The sequence below is a fragment of the Uncinocarpus reesii genome, genomic scaffold (genome assembly GCF_000003515.1).
Source record: "Uncinocarpus reesii 1704 scaffold_2 genomic scaffold, whole genome shotgun sequence".
Classification (NCBI taxonomy): domain Eukaryota; kingdom Fungi; phylum Ascomycota; class Eurotiomycetes; order Onygenales; family Onygenaceae; genus Uncinocarpus; species Uncinocarpus reesii.
This window is the reverse complement of record NW_003052499.1, coordinates 1,150,901-1,167,530: the sequence shown is the minus strand read 5'-3', so window position 1 is coordinate 1,167,530 and position 16,630 is coordinate 1,150,901. Positions and strand designations below refer to the sequence as shown.

Below are 16,630 nucleotides of genomic sequence, written 5' to 3'. Positions count from 1 at the left end.
GTAACAGCCAACATCAACTAGCTAGTATTAACCACTAACTAGTTAGTTAACAAAGCTGAGTTCAGGGTTTCACTTATTATTAGGACAACGGCGGATTGAGCTACGGAGTAGCCGTAAATACGCTGGATCAAGTCGGAGCCGGATTAGTCATGGAACAGAGATCTATTCATCGCTCAGAAATTCTATAGACTTATTACGGAGTAATTACATATGCAGCAGTTACAAGATTGGAGAAGCGGAGTCATCAAACACCAAACGCCATCGCTATGCAAGTCCACAGGTCCGCTTCAAGCCGCGCCCGCCATTGACGCTTTTCCCTTGATGTTCTTCGGCCTCATAAACAGCGAAGCGACAAAGCTGACGGCAGATATCGCGATGCAAAGAAGAAACACCACTTTCAGCCCATCCATATACGCGATCAAAACTCCTTGGAGGTCGTCACCCTGGAAGACCTTGTGCAGCTCCGCGGCGCCCGTTGCGACAACTAGCTCGGGATTCACATTCGGTGCCACTTGGGGCAGTCTGTCCAGTAACTTATTCACCCAGCCGGCCTGGGACGCAGAGACCCAGATAGCAGCTCCCATGGTTTGCAAAAACATTGTGATCGCGGTGATGCTGGCCAAATCCGGAGGCTCGACTAGCGCTTGGTTGACAATAACGGGGACCTGTATGGCAAGTCCTGCACCTGTGCCCATCAGGATTTGGTATCCGATCCATTTTCCTGTCGGCGTGTCGATTTCGAACGTGTAGATCAGCCCACTTCCAATCGTCACGAGAGCGGATGCGGCGATCATGATATAGGAGTATTGCCCGAACGTAGAAATCAGTCCTCCGGCGACGATAGAGAAGATACTGGCAGCTAGGATAAACGGAAGATTGCGAATCCCGGACTGGGCGGCGGAAACATGTTTGATCGACTGAAAGTATATCGGCAGGTAGTAGATCATGGCAAAGAAAGGACCGGCGAAGAAGAAGATGTAGATCAGGGAAACCTTGATATCGCGGTTTTTGAACAACCTGGGCTGCAAGAGGGCTCTTTCACCCATCCAGATCTCGTTGATCACAAACACGATGACCAGCACCCCAAAGACGACCAACGTTCCCACTACCTTGCCATCAGACCAGGACTTGGTAACACCACCCCACTGCAAAGCGAGGAGGTAGCAGACTACAGCGGCCATGATGATAGATGTTCCCACAAGGTCCATCTGTAGAATCTTCTCTCGTAATGTGGCTTTGACTGGGCTTGCAGCTGGCGGAGCTTTAAAGAAGGCGAACAAGATCGCAACACTGACGGCGCCGATTGGAAGATTGATCCAGAAACTAAATTTCGGCCATGTTAGCGGATTATCTTGATTCCAAAGCTCAAGAAACTTACCACCAACGCCAGGATACTTTGTCCGTAAACACGCCGCCCAAAAGAGGTCCAACAACACTGGCAGCACCATAGGTTGCACCAAGGATTCCGGTATACGCCGGTCGCTGACGGGGAGGTGCAGCGAATGCAATGATGGTGTACGCACCGCTGACCAGCCCCGAGGCACCAGCACCGGCAATCGCTCGCCCGACAATCAGAGTGGTGCTGTTTTTGGCAACGGCACACACTAACGACCCGAGTTCAAAGACCAAGATAGAGAACACGAACACCGATTTTAGGGGGAAATATTTGTACCCTTTACCCCAAGTGGACTGAAACGACGCGATTGTGAGAAAGAAGGCAGAGCCGTACCAGCCGACCTGATCTAGCGACTTGAACTGCTCTGTAATTTTGGGAATAGCGGTAGCGACGATCGTCATATCCAAGGCCATCAGGAAAACAGCCAAAATGAGTGCGATCACGATAAAAAAGAGGGCCAAAGGGCCAGGGTATTCCATGCCATCGTCCGCTGCATTTTCGTTGCTCGATGCGTCTGCTTTGGGGAAATCGGTATCATCCAGTTGTAGTTGGCCCGACTTTTCGAATTTAGATGGGATCGCGCCTAAATCGCCTTGCACCGTGCTATCAGACGATACTGAGCTGGGCCGTCGAGTCCCCGAGTCTGCTATGCTCGGAGTCATGGTGGGATATCGTCAAACAAAAACGCGAAAGAAGAAACTTGTGAGAAATTTCCAAATAGTCTTCTTTCCGGAGGAGTCTCTTCAAATAGAGGCTTGATAAACAAACTGGAAAAACTCTGGATCTCAAATCCTCTGCTGGATACTGTAGAAGTAACAACAGCAACGAAGCAGCACATATTCAGCTCTTATATAGCTTGATAGCACCAAGCAGCTCTTTCAGCAGCAGCTTCTACCCGCTCCATTTCGGACGGAAGAGTCATGATGAGAACGCGAATCGGACGAATTCCTCCGATTGCAAATCGGCTGTGTAGGTATTTTCGTTATGCCCTGACGTTATGGAACCAAGCGCCCGGGATTTAGATGGAATTAGCACGAAAATAACGGGAAAGCTGACATTTGGACAAGGTCCAATGGCCAGAGCTGCGATCCGGCCAAGATTGGCCGCTTGATCAGCCATGTTGACAACGGTTGACCCGAAACACGATGATGAAATTCGAGTCATCAAGTCTCATAGGGCTGGACCTCGCCAGGGCCGATGTGCTTTTAGCTCCGGAGACATTGATCCTGCAAGGTAAAATTGAATTTTATCGGCTTGGTGTTCGGTCCAATTGAGTGCTAGACAGCACGCTTCGAACTATTACTCATACGCAATCATCGCTGTCAAAACAGAAAGCTTTGCTGGGCTTGATTATCAATTCAAGCGATTCAACAGAGATGATCTGAGACGCAAGAGACATCGCGCAAGACGAGCGACATCGCGGATGAACTTTGCGGACGAGAATTCGGACGAAAGTAAACCAACGCTGACTAACCACTAAGCCTTGGCAATGGTCGGGATTATGCTAAATCCGACACGCCGTCTTGGCATCAAAGACAACAAACTCGAAACAGAAAGAAAGGGCGCGAGGGCCTGGCGGAGAGAACACGAGGTGTCGATGAGCAGCGATACGACCTGTCGATGGACGTGACAACGCTCCGACTTTACCCGTGCTTTTGCAGCATGACCTCTGTTCCCGGCTCTTCCTCGCATCCTTCCAGGCATCAAGGCCTGCGTTGACGTCTCAGCCATGATCTGAGCAGTATAATGCACCACGTTGCGCGCCCTACGAAAGTAAATTATGGATTGACGATGGTTTGATAGATCCGATCTTTCTTCATTTCGTCAAAGGCTCTGGCTTGCAAGAGGGGACATTTCGGGAACCCACTATTCCTTTGTATGCTCAGACCAAAGACACTGTGCCCGCGAGATCTTCCAGCGCCGAAATACGCTCCTCACCTATCAAGGCTCAATAGAGATTCTCCCGACAAAAAGCCGACTAACCATGCCTATCACCGAAATCGCCCTCCTGCACCTCAAGCCCACAGTCACCATCGACGATGCCCCGGTTCGATCTAGTCTCCGCGCCGCAAAACTTGCCATGGAATCCTTCACCGGGTACCCCTTCCATTTCTATACCCAAGTCGACGACCCGTCGTATATCTACGTCGTCGGTAGTTGGGCCACTGTCGCCCAACACGCTGAGGAATGGATACCGTCTCAAAAGAATCAGGAGATACTAGCATCCGTCCGTGATCTTCTCGACGTGGATTGGATGTTTCATGTAGACATCGACCAGTTTGCAACCGGAGACAGCCCGGCCGGAGTTATGCCAGTCTTAGCTCCGACGCTGGAGATTACAAGGCATTTCGTGCAGGCGGGAAAAGCCCAGGTCTTCCTGGCCAAGTTTGAAGAGAGCAGGGAGTCTCTTGCCGAGTTTACTGCACCTCAACCGGTATGCGGGGGGTGGAGGATCGATCGTGAACGGGAAGCGGGCAACAATGGGATGGAGAAGGAGGAATTCTTGTTATTTTGTGGGTGGCGCGATGTCGCGCATAATTTGGAATTTGCGCAAACGGAGGCCTTTGAGAAATATAAGGAAACCAGAGAGTATCTCACTGCAATTGAAACCAAGCACGTAACAAGATGGGATATATGAATGTCAACAAAAGAAAGCAACGATTGGCAATGTAATGCAGACAGAATCTTTGTTGGCTTCAAGATGATATGATTGTAATGCATAATACGTGAAACTCGAAAATCCCTGAATAGAAAAAAAGGGCAAAGGGAACAATTTTATACATGCAATATCCAACTTGATGCCCCTTGAATGGTGTTAATGCCGGAATCTGACCAGAAAGATGCAAGACAAGAATGATAAGGTGTGGTATCAAAAGAGACAAAAGGTTGCGGGTGGTCATGGTTGACAATTACAGGGAGTGAAAGGTTTGTTCCAAGTACATGTTGAAGAGCTCTTCATCAATAACAGCTCCGAATCTGCGGAGAAGGGGTGACTCGTTAGACAACCAACCATATAAAAGTTGAAGCATGTGGTCAAGACTCACCCGAAACATTGAACATCCTTTTTCAGCAAAACAGTAAGATTCCGCAAGCTTTCTGCATCGAGTTTGTGAAATGAGGGATGCTGCCTGATTCTATTCCACGCCTGCACCGGGGTGATATCACCAGCCAAATCCAGTGCACCGGCCAGCTCAAAGAGCCGATCCAAGTGGCAAGCGGGAATCTCCCATGTGTCATTATCATGGAGTGTGGCTGGGCCATTGGCAAGCAAGGGCGTTTGAAACGTCAGAACATGCCCTGAGAAAGGAGACTTTGCACAGGAGGTGCGTGCATGCTGTAAACAGTGGCGTTCCAAGCTACCGGCCCAGCAAAATCAGCAAGACACCTTGAAATCGGCGGGCTCAAGGAGACTAGACGTACAAGAGAACAAAGTCAACTCCAACTTGGGTTGAATCTAAACCAAGCGGATGTTTGATTGAAGGCAAAGGATGGCTTCCATGGTTGCAGTGGTTGGGTCCCACTGTCTGATCCTGGGGACTTTGCGAGAGGCTTTGTGGAGACTCGTGCTTGATATTGGGCTGGGGAGAAGCTGTAGTGTGGTCTGATGAAGTAGTCTTCCGGTCGTCAGGGCTCATGTTGTCTGGCGGGAATATCCGTGGTATATCAGAGGCGCCGTCCACCGCGACCTGCAGGCGCTGGTCGGCGCCCGGGTCACCGATGACCTTGACGATCGTGGGCGGCCTGTTCTGCGAGCCTGGAGCTAGCGGCTTTCCTGGGAATGCGAGTCCGTTCGCACGCATGATGTCGCGAAGCATCTTATTTTCGTCCGCTACCTTTTGCGTTTCCATTACGATGGAGTCTTCCTCATTGCGCAGGGTGCGGAACTCCTGCTCGAGGGCCTTGATATACGTTTCCTTTCTTTCGCGATGGTTGCTGGCACCAATGCAACTGTAAGAGCCTGGGTTGGATTTCAAAACGTCCAATGGTGATTCCACTCACCGCTGGGCTCTCCTGACTTGTTCCCGGCGTCGTGCATGGGCAGCTTTGGCTGCGTCGGCTTGGTCCTCAGCGACGATCGTGCCTACAAACGCTTCAGGAACACGCCATTATAACGAACAAGTTCTCGCTCCCAAGGGGATCCATAAACGAAAAACATGACATGTGCCACGGAACATTGAGCAATTATGATTTGCATCGTTGGCGAAGAAAAGAAAGGCCGCAGCACGGATGCCGCATAGTAACACGGTCAGGGCCGGTGGAGCAGAAGAGACCACGACCTGACCCGTGCCGCGCGGGACTCTCACCGGAAGAGAGGAGACGATGATGATGACGATGAGATGGGGACCGTGGCCGGTCGTGTAAGCCGTGGCAGCGAATAGAAGCTTATAATAATACACTCGAGGGAGCCGGATGATTGAAGGGGCGCGAGCTCACCATTGTTCAGTTTCGAAATTCGCCCAAGCAGCGGAATTTTCTTCTTCGATCGCTGCCACAGCGACGCCGTCAAGGTTGTCGTCGACATGTTTGACAAATCTTTTTTTTTTTTTATTTCTGCGCGCTGCTCTTCCTTGTCTTGTCGCCTGTCCTTTCAAACCCGGCTGTTTCGCGCCAAAATGATGTACCAAGCGGCCCTCGTGAAGAAGCTTCCAAGATCACTAAGATGGGGGGGGGCGCCTAACAAAGATTCCAAATCATCAAGCCCGCATCATGCACAACCTAAATCTGCATGCGGATTCTAGCACTGGGAGACTGGGAGTTCAACCCCTGGACAAGAGGGAAAAAAAAAAGAACAAAAGAGGACGAGAGTTTGGCCTGCGAGGAATCTTTGGAATCCACGAGAGAAGAGGCAGGAAAAAGCACACATAACCTAGCTGGATGCGGAATAGGAGGACGCAGCGCGAGCTATCGTCTCCGTGATTTGCGGGCTCCAACGCCTTATGCCGTGCTCCCGCCGCCCCCTGGAGCTAATCTCGGCCACCGCTGGAGATGGTGAGATGGGGAGATGCGATGCGACGGACGGCTTCACCGCGACTCTCTCTCCATTATCAAGGCGTTTCAAAGCATCCCCGTCCCTACCACAGCCTCTGCGGACTGACCGAACCCCCAAACCCTGACCGATATACCGTCTTGGCGTCGTTCTCTCCAGGATCAAAAGGCTCCTCCTGGCATCGCTGGGTGTCTTGTGTAACTGCGCATTTGCCTTCATGTGGAATCACAATCGACTGCCTTGGAACCGATCGCTGGAATCAAGCATGGCCGCCTCCCACTCGATCGATCAGAGCAAGACTTGCAGCCGATCCGACCTGTCGGAACCCTGCCAGCGAGGAGCCCATCTTGATGGAACATCCCATTCGCAGTCGCTGACGTACGAGGTGGGGATGATGGCTATCTGCACTTACGGAGGATTCCGAACGGAGCGCCGCATAATACACATGTCTTCGTTGTTGAGGAATCTGTCCTGCATGCCACTCTCCAATTCGACGACAACGAGCATCAATGGCTATCTATAAGGTTGCTATTGTAACAGAGAATGGTCCGCACAATGTCTCAAACTGGCCCAAAACTCTCGTCACTGGTGCCTTGCAAAATACGCCGACAGCTTGCCAACAGGCCTGTCTACAGGAAAAGCCCACGAATACTGTCGCATGAACAATCCAATCTCTCCATCCATCTCTGCAATCGCAGCTTGCTTCTGCACCAGTGACCTCCCGTCATCGTCGTCAACTTGGATTTCACACTCCAGTTCCACTTCACCCACTACGTGGCCAAAATCAGTTCGATCAAACACCACATCGAACTTGTCGTCGACCTTCCACATTTCCCGATATGTCGTGAAACGAGCGATCTGCGCAAGCCCAAAATTGTCCGCCCCCGTCGAGGACACGAGGCTGGGGTCGATATATCTGCGGATCATCTGCGCAATCTGGGACGCCTTCGTGAATTCCTCAAACTGGGAATTCGTGAAAGAGCCTTGTTTGGCATCTGGACGAACTTTGGCCTGCCACTGCCCATTCCGCTGACGTACCCAGATGCCGTTCGTGGAGAGGATCTTGTTGCGGTCAAAATAAGCGTCTTCGAAACTCCGTTTGCCCAAATGGTCGAGACGGCGAAATGGCGGTGAACCTGTGTTTCTGCGAAATTGCTCGATGGACTTGTCGCTGCAGCGGAATTTGCGTTCTACTTCGATGGTTGACCGCCGTAGGCGGCCCACGGTTGCTGGATGCATGTCTAGAGCACTTCTGAATGGTGTCTGTGATAATTGGAGAAGCTTCAATGCCACACCAACATGTTAGATCAAAGTCGGGCTATAGCAGCTGAAATGAGACACCAAAAAACCTACATCCGCATATGGGTCTGCAAGAGCAAAGAATATTAAACCACCCTGATTGGGGATAATTTGCGCGTCGATTCAACTGCTATTTCAGTAATGTGGTTTCCACAGCTCCAGCGAAACACCCAAAGTTCAAAACAAAGAATCAAAGTTTGGCAGGGAATTTCCATTCTATCTATTTTTTCTATCTTCGCGCCTCTGTTCAACAATGGCAGCATCACAGACCGCGCAAATGCGCGTGCCGGACTTTTGTGGCCCCGGAATCCGAATCAGACTGCCCGCCGGCAGACTCAGTGTTTGAACAGTTGGTTCCAAGCGGAATTCTGTTGCAAGGCCTTGACCAGAGTGTCATACGATATCTCGGTCTCCGTGCTCGAGTCGACCTGACTGTGCGTTAGGTTATGAACCTCACAGGGCCAGCTTGATACACATACCTCTTCGAGTATACCAGCTTCGTGATAGTAATTCACAATTCTGGCGTTATTTTCTTCGTGCTGACGATATCTCTTTTCAAACATGTCGTCTGTATCTTCAGGTCTCTCAGGGAGCTTTCTGTTTAAAAACCGCTGCTTTGCCTTGTCCTTCGGGCAATTTAGGTAAATCACCAAAGCAGGTCGTCCAACCTTTCCCCACCATCAGTCATGGGCACGCGCGGGTAGGAAAGGCCTGTTGCTTAAACTCACTGTTTCTTCGAAAGATATAGCCTGCGCGAAATCTCTGGGGAACCCGTCGACGAGAACCGCGCGATAGCCGCCTTCACATTGCTCCTTTTTCATCTTCCGCTGCAGAAGGGGGAGCATGATTTCTCCTGGGAGAAGTTTAGCGTTTTTAATATGATCACGGACAATTTCGGCCTCCGGGTCAGTGGATCGACAGATCTCTCTCATGTAGTCGCCTACAGAGAAGTGATACATGTTATGATCCTGACACAGTCTTCGGCCTAAGGTTCCTTTCCCAGAGCCCGGTGCTCCTGTTTAAGGTGGCTAATCAGAAATTGCCCTCAAAAGTTGCCAGCGGCCCTACATACCAATTAGGAAGAGGATTGTGTGAGACATCTTTCGATGAAGGCTTAATCCCTTTCTGTGATAATATGAAGCAGATTGTGTGGCGGGGTGCTCAGGTAAGTGTTTATATTCGATTATATGAAAGCAATTTGAATTCTCTTTGGTGAGAGTTGCCAGTGATCCTCCATCTAAACAGCCCTAGAATCTTCCCAAAGAAATTTGGCAGTGATATATCTCTCTATCCTTTTTGTTTTCATTGACCGGCAATGCCGCCTGTCAATGTTTGCTCTTGTCGGGTATCCCATATCCACGCATGGACAACTAGCGTGTTTGCTGGGTACCTGCAGATGCTGGCCATTGCTTTTGATACAAAATCTGGTGTTTGACTATCAAGCATCTGGTTCACCTGTTGTGCTTTGAATGCATTTAGTTCACCCGGCCGATTCAGGTGTATACATTCGCGCACCACCTTACGGGAAATTCCGTTGGCTCTGTCAGCTATCTCGGCTAAGTAACAGACCAACCTCACAAAAGCTCCGTTTTTGGCTGAAGCGTACTTGTTTCGTCTTCATTTAGAATGATACCTGTTTGCGTACCATGGCAGGTACATCTGAATTGGCTTCTCTGCGTATTGCTTCTTTTGTCTTCATGGCGATCTTAGCTTTGCTATAGAAGCGTATTTTCTGCCAGTCCTCATACTTCCTTTGACTAGAATGCATCAAACTTGTCATTGCGAATAATTCCCCTGGGTTTTGAACCTGAATGATGTTACAATGATACAGCCAATTGCCCCTGTGGTGTGTATTCCGCAAGTACGTGTTGCAAAAAACCGTTTGCTTCCATTATGACAAATTTGATGAACCGGGAGGTTCAGATGCAAGAATGGATCTGCTAAGAGCTGTCAATTGGCATCTCTAGATGATACTAGATGATATAAGGGATATATAAGAGAGCAATTAAGCTTGATATCAATCCTAGCCATGCTTTGCGCAAACCTATTCATACCATTCCCTTCTCAAGACTGCCTGAGAATTCAAAACGACCATAATGGTGCTGACAAAGCTTCTCTCTGTCCCCCCGAGATATGGCCTCACCCCTGTCGCGGCCATAACCGTCTTGGTCCTTGCGGTGTCTGTTTATTTCTGCGCCCCTCGTCGCAACAAGAAATCCGCCCTGCCAGTTTCCGTCAATTACCACTTTAGCAGACAATGCAACAAATCCTGTGGCTTCTGTTTCCATACTGCCACGACGTCATTCAAGCTAGATGATGAAAGGGCAAAGGTCGGGCTCACTCGACTGAAAGTGGCTGGTATGAGGAAGATCAACTTTGCAGGCGGCGAACCCTTCCTTTACCCAAAATTCTTAGGCACCCTGGTCGAATTCTGCAAAGAGCAATTACGACTTGAATCGGTGTCCATTGTGACCAATGGAAGCCTGGTGAAAAAAGATTTCTTCCAAAAGTATGGGAAACACCTCGATATTCTCGCCGTATCCTGCGATTCGTTCAAAGAGCAAACGAATATCGAAATCGGTAGGGGGAGCGGCGACCAAGTCAGGAAGCTCTTCGAAATACGAGACTGGTGTCTGGAATTTGGGGTCAAATTCAAGTTGAACACGGTGGTCTGCAACCTGAACTATCGCGAGGATATGAACGCGACGATCGCAGAACTGCGTCCTTTTCGATGGAAATGCTTCCAGGTCCTGATGGTGGCGGGAGAGAATGATTCCGAAAAGACCCTTCGAGACGTGCGCAAATTTCAGATCAGCGATGAACAGTATGCCGAGTTTTGCCGCCGACACAAGGACCAGCCGTCATTCGTTGCAGAACCGAACAATCTGATGGCCAAGTCCTATCTCATCCTGGATGAGTATATGCGGTTTGGACCGGGATGGGCGAGACCCATCGGGCTCGATTCTCGATATTGATGTTGAGACTGCGCTAAAGCAGGTGTTTTGGGACGAAGACAGCTTCGTAAAGCGAGGAGGCATTTATGACTGGAGCAGGGAGTCTGGAGAGGCTGGAACGGGCTGTCAGGCAAAGGTTGACAAGAGTCTGGACTGGTAGGAGAGAGGACGATTGATGCGCAAGGATTCCTCAATCTTTGGGCCTCAGGGCACTGCGCATCACCAGCTGTTTTCTGAATTTTTTGTGCTTTTTTTGTAACTTGACTCTGCTATCGTGTTGAACTTGACTTTGACTTTCGTCACTGCATGGCTTCTGTGTCAGTTAGTTATAGAAACACGCGATAATACTCAATATCCAAGTTGCACGTATGTTGATCATCAGGTCAACGGTCTGGCTAGAGCGTAACTAACTAGTTAACTAGGTGACCAGCCAAAAGTAAATGGAGATAGATGTTCTTGCGGCCATTTCAGATATCTCCAAAATAAGCATACCCATTGTCTTTCTGGGCGTCCGGGGAGGATGATCAGTTTAGCCCTTGTCAAATGCTTAGCCGAACAGCTCCAGCCAGAACGACCTTCATGCAGCCTTCATCTTGCCATCACCCCAATTGCGAATGGGTGTTTGTCTGGATTTTCAAAAAACCGTGGAACGTCCAGCCACTATGTCTCGCTTTTCGCAAAGACCTGATGGTGATTTGTGTTCTTCGCGATTTGGGAGATCCTATTGCCGCCACGACTTTGCAGATCTGCGTATCGAGCACGGACGAGCTTCTCACAGTCTTGTTGAAGGCTGAGAGATCACACTCTCCGCACTCTCCTCAGCCAGCCTTGAAGATACCTGATGGGCTTGCGGTCAACTGATTCACATTTGCTTTTTCAATATATCTCCTGGGTGATTTGAAATCACTCACTGAGAGCTTGGACTCTCTCCTCATACATGCCTACTTCTCAATCTGCTTGGACCCAGATACGTTATTCGGGAAGCATGAGCTTTGTTTGTGCTGGAAGAGCACAGTCAATGCTTTCCCCAGAGAGCGCTCACTGCGTTGGACCATACTATTTTTAACAACTCCATGGCTAGAGGCCGGCCCATCAATCAGATATCCCTCCATTGCCCGAGAATCACCGAGCATGAACCCCTCACCTCTGATGTGCGTCAAGCTTTGATAGAGAATGTGTTCGGGATTTGCGGTTGCTGGCCAGGTGGCGTTCCTGAATTCGCCAGACGCAGGCATCCGCAGCTGTCACGCCCATTACTTGAAGACCAAGGAGTGCTTATTTGTGCTTTTCTCATCAGCCCTCAGATCAATGCCGCCGGATTTCCAATGTAGCGACGCTTCTAGCCGAAGGAACGGCTGATCTACGAAGATCTACACGGTAGGCGAATCCTACAGGTGAACGAATGGAAAGTTATGTGGGCGCGAGTTCTGTAAGGTTAAGGCCATCACCAGCTCCATGTCAAGCAATCTGAACTGATTACTCGGAATGTTCTTAGATCTATACGAAACAAAAGTACTCTAAACCGTGCCATGTTGAGTTATCACCCATGTCATATCCAATGGTGTTGGAATATAGCTATTCTTAATTCGGTAACTATCCCGTTGGAAGAGAATGAGTGGCGTTAGTTAGAATTGAAAGTAGAACACTCCTCCGTACTCCCTCGGGGGTTCTGATGTGCATACATGGATTGGCAGCAGCAACGAGGAAAGTGATAAATAGCCCTGCCTTTCCCCGGGTCGAAACAGGAAGAAGACCAGGAACTCAGCCAATATCGATATTCTACACAAAGACAAAAACACCAAGCTCTCAGAAGAATACTCTGAACCATCTTCCAAAGGGTACAGTTATCTCCTTACCGAGTTCAAACATGCACATTTCCTAACCCAGTCCAACCAGAACCAGCAAACATGCATTTCCTCTCCGTCGTCACCGTCGCCCTCGCCGCCCTCACCTCCGGCACCATTGCGGCAGAATGCCACGCCCAGAGCGGCGGTCGCCGCTGCATGAACCGCGCCGACGCTGAGAGATCCGTCGTCCAATTCTGCCGTGACCACTGGAGCGGCCAGTGCACCGACTGGAAGCAGTTCCACGGATCTGGCGGCAGCGTCGGATACATTGGCCAAATCGGCCGCTTCCGGAGCCGCGAACAGTGTATCGATGCTGGACGGGATATTGTGAACTCTTGCCATGGCAAGAAGGACGGTGGTTCATGGACTTTTAGTGCCGCGAGCATCAACATCAAGTACTGCGACTGGTAAAAAGTGGTGGCTTGGGATGTGGTGGTTGGTGGAAAAGTTCAGGGGGGGGTTTGAAATGGACTTTGGATATATCGAGGCTAGCGGATGGAAACTGTTAATGTTTTCGGTTTTTATATGCCAAGAGACACATGATTTATTTCAGGGAAGAATGGAAAATCAATTGATGGATATGAAGGTTCTCTTGTCTAAAAGTCGTTCATAAATCTTGTAGGCGGGTTTGGGACTGGGGTATCTTAATCGGGGATTTGCCGGATCAAACTGGATTTTGTGATATGGAAACCAGAATCGACCCAGAAGGTACCCGTGGAATTAGTGATGTCGTTTTCTTCATTTGAATACGGACCAAGAAGAGTCGAGAGAAGCTATATCATATTGTTACATGCGTAGATTCCTTCCCAGAGATGTAAAGAAAACTAAAGGAAATAAAAAACAAAAGAACCCACACGATATTAACATGATGTACAGTCCAGACACAGACTCCGTTTGTTGGTACCCCAGAATTTTCCTGTTTTAACATGCCTGCTTAGAAGAGTACAAGAAATGGTGTTGGCAAAATCGAACGCCGTACGAATCGTCTATTTGATGACACGGGTGACAAGCCCGGTTGCGACGGTTCTTCCACCCTCACGGATGTTGAATCGTTGACCGGCCTCGGCGGGAACCGGGTGTAAAGTCGTGCAGACCATCTCGACGTTGTCTCCTGGCATAGCGGTCCTGTCCTGATCTTCGCCAGGCCAGCTGAGTTGAGCAGCCTCATCTAAGACATTTAATTAGCACGCGGTCACTAGGGTATCCGAGGTTTACATCAAAGTACATACCAGCAGTGCGGATGAACATCTGTGGGCGGTATTTGTTGGTGAAACCGTGTCTACGACCACCTTCGGCTTCGGTAAGAACATAAAGGGAGACTAAGAACTCAGTGTGGGCTTTGACACTCCCGGGCACGGCAACAACCATGCCACGGTTGATGTCTTCACGCTTAACACCCCGGAGAAGCAAACCAGAGTTATCTCCGGCGCGGGATTCGTCACAGGACTTCTTGAAGGTTTCGATATCAGTGACCTTGGTCTTGATTGGCTCCGCATTACCGCCAACAATTTCGACTTCAGAGTCCTTCTTCAAGATACCGCGCTCAACACGGCCGGAAACGACTGTTCCTCTTCCAGAAATGGAAAAGACTTCTTCGATAGACATCAGGAAAGGCTTGTCAGTGTCACGCTGGGGAGTGGGGATCCAGGTGTCAACAGCTTGCAGGAGCTCATCGATTTTGCTGTTACCGATTTCAGGTCGTCGTCCTTCCAGGGCACAGAGAGCAGAGCCGAAGACAATGGGGGTTTCTTCACCCTCAAAGCCGTAGCTGGTGAGGAGCTCACGCATTTCTAGTTCGACAAGTTCCAACATCTCCGGGTCTTCGACCGCATCGACCTTGTTCACGAAAACGACGATTTTTTGAATACCGATTTGACGCGCCAGAAGTAAATGTTCTCGAGTTTGAGGCCTGCATCATATCAGCATCGCCGTAGTCGGGCATGTAGAATGTCGATCGGCCACATACATTTGTCCATCTGAAGCAGCAACGACAACGACTGCGCCATCCATGCTAGCAGCACCAGTAATCATGTTCTTGATATAATCAGCGTGCCCAGGGCAGTCGACGTGGGCGTAGTGTCGGTTTTCGGTCTGGTATTCAATGTGTGCGGAGGAAATGGTGATACCACGCTTTCTCTCCTCAGGAGCCTTGTCAATTGCACCGTATTCTAAGAAGTTGGCCATGCCCTTCTCCGATTGACGCTTGGTGATGGCTGCTGTCAAGGTTGTCTGTGAGCATAGTTAGGTGTTGGTGACGGTGATGGGGAGGAACTGCTCGCGAAAGGCACCAACCTTTCCGTGATCAACGTGGCCAATGGTGCCTTTTGGAAAATTAGCTGAGATCAAACAGTAGCATGCACTGCAGGTGGGCTTACCGATGTTAACATGGGGCTTGGTTCTCTCGAAGGCCGTAGCCATGCCCCGAGCTGCGAATCGATCCCGAGCAAAGACATGCTGGACGGGATTGACGGCTCTAGGTCTTTGTAGGGAAAGTCTGCTGGTCCTCAGCAGGACGTTGAGAGATCTAGAGATGTTGGACATCTTGGCAATCCGATCGATGATAGAAGTGGTGTAATTGACAAGGCTGCTGCTCTTCCTGTCGTCTCAAGGTAGAAATTTCGAAACTTCGAAGCTCACTGTCGCCAAAACTTTTCAGAAGAAGGTTGCTTAGTCATGCACTCCTGGCCTTTCCGCCAATTAGACCGCAGCCCTGAGATTATGTAACATTCGAACTTGAACCATCTCTCGTGGATATCAAGTTCGATCACGCATGAAATCTATAGACAGGGCCAGCTGAAGACAGCTTTGATGGTCCAGTCATACGCGTAAATATCTTATACATTGCCGTTTATCCGCCCAGTAGAATAGAGTACACACTATTTTTTCCCTTCAAAAAAGTACTGCATATAGCCCAAAAACTCTCCCTGCTTCGGTTTGTTCTGAATGACCCCGACCTTTTCTATCCACTCGCTTATGATCGCCAGCACCTTCTCTCCTTCGGCTGGTGTTGCCCTTCGTGCTCTCCGTTTTGGGGTTAGGACCAGCTCCGTCTTTTTCCCCTTGGCAAGGAAGGATTCTACCTGATCCAGCCGTTTGCTGAGGTCATGAGGATCAATTGCCCAGTTCAACTCAACTTGCTTTGCAAGCTTTAGCTTCGCTGTTCGGGTTCTAGCATATTGCTGCTGGCGAAGGGTTTTTTTGCTGAAGACCTTGCAAATGGCCGGGTAGTCATCGGTAGGGTGTTGTAGCAGAATAAGAGATTCGTCCAATTGATTGACGTTGCGCAAAGCCTGCCGCAGCGGTGTCGGGGGGTTCAATGTTCCGTCCTCGTTCATGGTCTGAATGATAGGATAGCGAATGGCGCTGTCTGCAGGAGCGTTGGGAGAAGGGGTTGTGGCAACACTTAGACGAGGAGCATTTTCAGGAGGCTCGGTGTTAAAATGGTCAAAGCGTGGTCGATAGGAGATATTGCGGCCTTTTGGTCGGTATATGTTGAGGGATCCGATGGCTGGACGGCGTGCATGGACTTGAACTGGTGGGAGGAATGCAGAGCGGAGGGCTTGGGCGGCCGAAAAGACAGGCCGCGTGTGGGACATGGCTTTCTCTCAAACGCAAGAACCAAGGCCGAATCGTGTCGAATAGAGAGGAAATCCGTTTGAATTGGATCGAGAATGGTCTGTACATACGGAGCAAGTTGCCCAAAAGTGATAATATTCCCCAAACAATCAAGTGTTCAGCCACTCCCGCCAAGTGCCACCAGCCACACGTGCCTGTGCCACAGTTTAAGCCTTCTTTGCTCTGGAACTCACGACAAAAAACCGATCTTTTTCACGTCGAGTGCTTGGGATTATTAGCCAGTCTTTTGCAGAAACGGGGCAGAGACTCGAGGATGCGAGAAGGGTAACCGACACTCTGCAGACCTGCCCGTTCCTTTTTTCCCCTTCTTTTGACCCCCCTTTTGCCTTTTCGTTGCCTCTGGGTCTGCCACTCGTTGATTTCCCCTGACCCCGAACCCTCCCTTTAGCCGGCGTTTATCCAGGGCCGCATGTCCGCTGAGACCGGACCTCAAACCAGATCTAGCTCGCCCACGTCTTTAACTCCAGATTCCCTCGCTGGCGGAAACCCGCAAACCTGAAAGGCGGACAAA

At 49.9% G+C, this 16,630-nt stretch overlaps 7 protein-coding genes across 7 annotated transcripts; 2 read left to right on the top strand and 5 right to left on the bottom strand.

The window, feature by feature from the left end:
- Nucleotides 1–287: 287 nt before the first annotated feature.
- On the bottom strand, nucleotides 288–2,058 carry UREG_03377 (uncharacterized protein; the record flags this gene model as incomplete). The annotated part of the gene is made up of 2 exons (XM_002543814.1): nucleotides 288–1,323; nucleotides 1,379–2,058. 2 exons carry the CDS (start codon nucleotides 2,056–2,058, stop codon nucleotides 288–290), a joined length of 1,716 nt encoding a protein of 571 aa, XP_002543860.1.
- Nucleotides 2,059–3,380: 1,322 nt separating this feature from the next.
- Nucleotides 3,381–4,034, top strand: UREG_03376 (uncharacterized protein; the record flags this gene model as incomplete). The annotated part of the gene is made up of 1 exon (XM_002543813.1): nucleotides 3,381–4,034. One exon carries the CDS (start codon nucleotides 3,381–3,383, stop codon nucleotides 4,032–4,034), a length of 654 nt encoding a protein of 217 aa, XP_002543859.1.
- Nucleotides 4,035–4,305: 271 nt separating this feature from the next.
- UREG_03375 (uncharacterized protein) lies at nucleotides 4,306–8,782 on the bottom strand (the record flags this gene model as incomplete). Its single annotated transcript, XM_002543812.1, has 11 exons — nucleotides 4,306–4,372; nucleotides 4,441–4,752; nucleotides 4,817–5,344; nucleotides 5,396–5,477; nucleotides 5,514–5,778; nucleotides 6,493–6,636; nucleotides 6,796–6,900; nucleotides 7,017–7,646; nucleotides 8,162–8,308; nucleotides 8,411–8,622; nucleotides 8,755–8,782. The coding sequence occupies 11 exons, from the start codon at nucleotides 8,780–8,782 to the stop codon at nucleotides 4,306–4,308; spliced, it is 2,520 nt and encodes an 839-aa protein (XP_002543858.1).
- A 996-nt stretch (nucleotides 8,783–9,778) lies between these two features.
- Nucleotides 9,779–10,657, top strand: UREG_03374 (uncharacterized protein; the record flags this gene model as incomplete). Its single annotated transcript, XM_002543811.1, has 1 exon — nucleotides 9,779–10,657. One exon carries the CDS (start codon nucleotides 9,779–9,781, stop codon nucleotides 10,655–10,657), a length of 879 nt encoding a protein of 292 aa, XP_002543857.1.
- Nucleotides 10,658–12,397: 1,740 nt separating this feature from the next.
- UREG_03373 (uncharacterized protein) lies at nucleotides 12,398–12,825 on the bottom strand (the record flags this gene model as incomplete). The annotated part of the gene is made up of 2 exons (XM_002543810.1): nucleotides 12,398–12,415; nucleotides 12,493–12,825. The coding sequence occupies 2 exons, from the start codon at nucleotides 12,823–12,825 to the stop codon at nucleotides 12,398–12,400; spliced, it is 351 nt and encodes a 116-aa protein (XP_002543856.1).
- Nucleotides 12,826–13,469: 644 nt separating this feature from the next.
- Nucleotides 13,470–15,024, bottom strand: UREG_03372 (translation elongation factor Tu; the record flags this gene model as incomplete). Its single annotated transcript, XM_002543809.1, has 5 exons — nucleotides 13,470–13,651; nucleotides 13,713–14,392; nucleotides 14,450–14,712; nucleotides 14,776–14,819; nucleotides 14,859–15,024. 5 exons carry the CDS (start codon nucleotides 15,022–15,024, stop codon nucleotides 13,470–13,472), a joined length of 1,335 nt encoding a protein of 444 aa, XP_002543855.1.
- A 335-nt stretch (nucleotides 15,025–15,359) lies between these two features.
- UREG_03371 (uncharacterized protein) lies at nucleotides 15,360–16,079 on the bottom strand (the record flags this gene model as incomplete). The annotated part of the gene is made up of 1 exon (XM_002543808.1): nucleotides 15,360–16,079. The coding sequence occupies one exon, from the start codon at nucleotides 16,077–16,079 to the stop codon at nucleotides 15,360–15,362; it is 720 nt and encodes a 239-aa protein (XP_002543854.1).
- Between the last annotated feature and the right edge of the window lie 551 nt (nucleotides 16,080–16,630).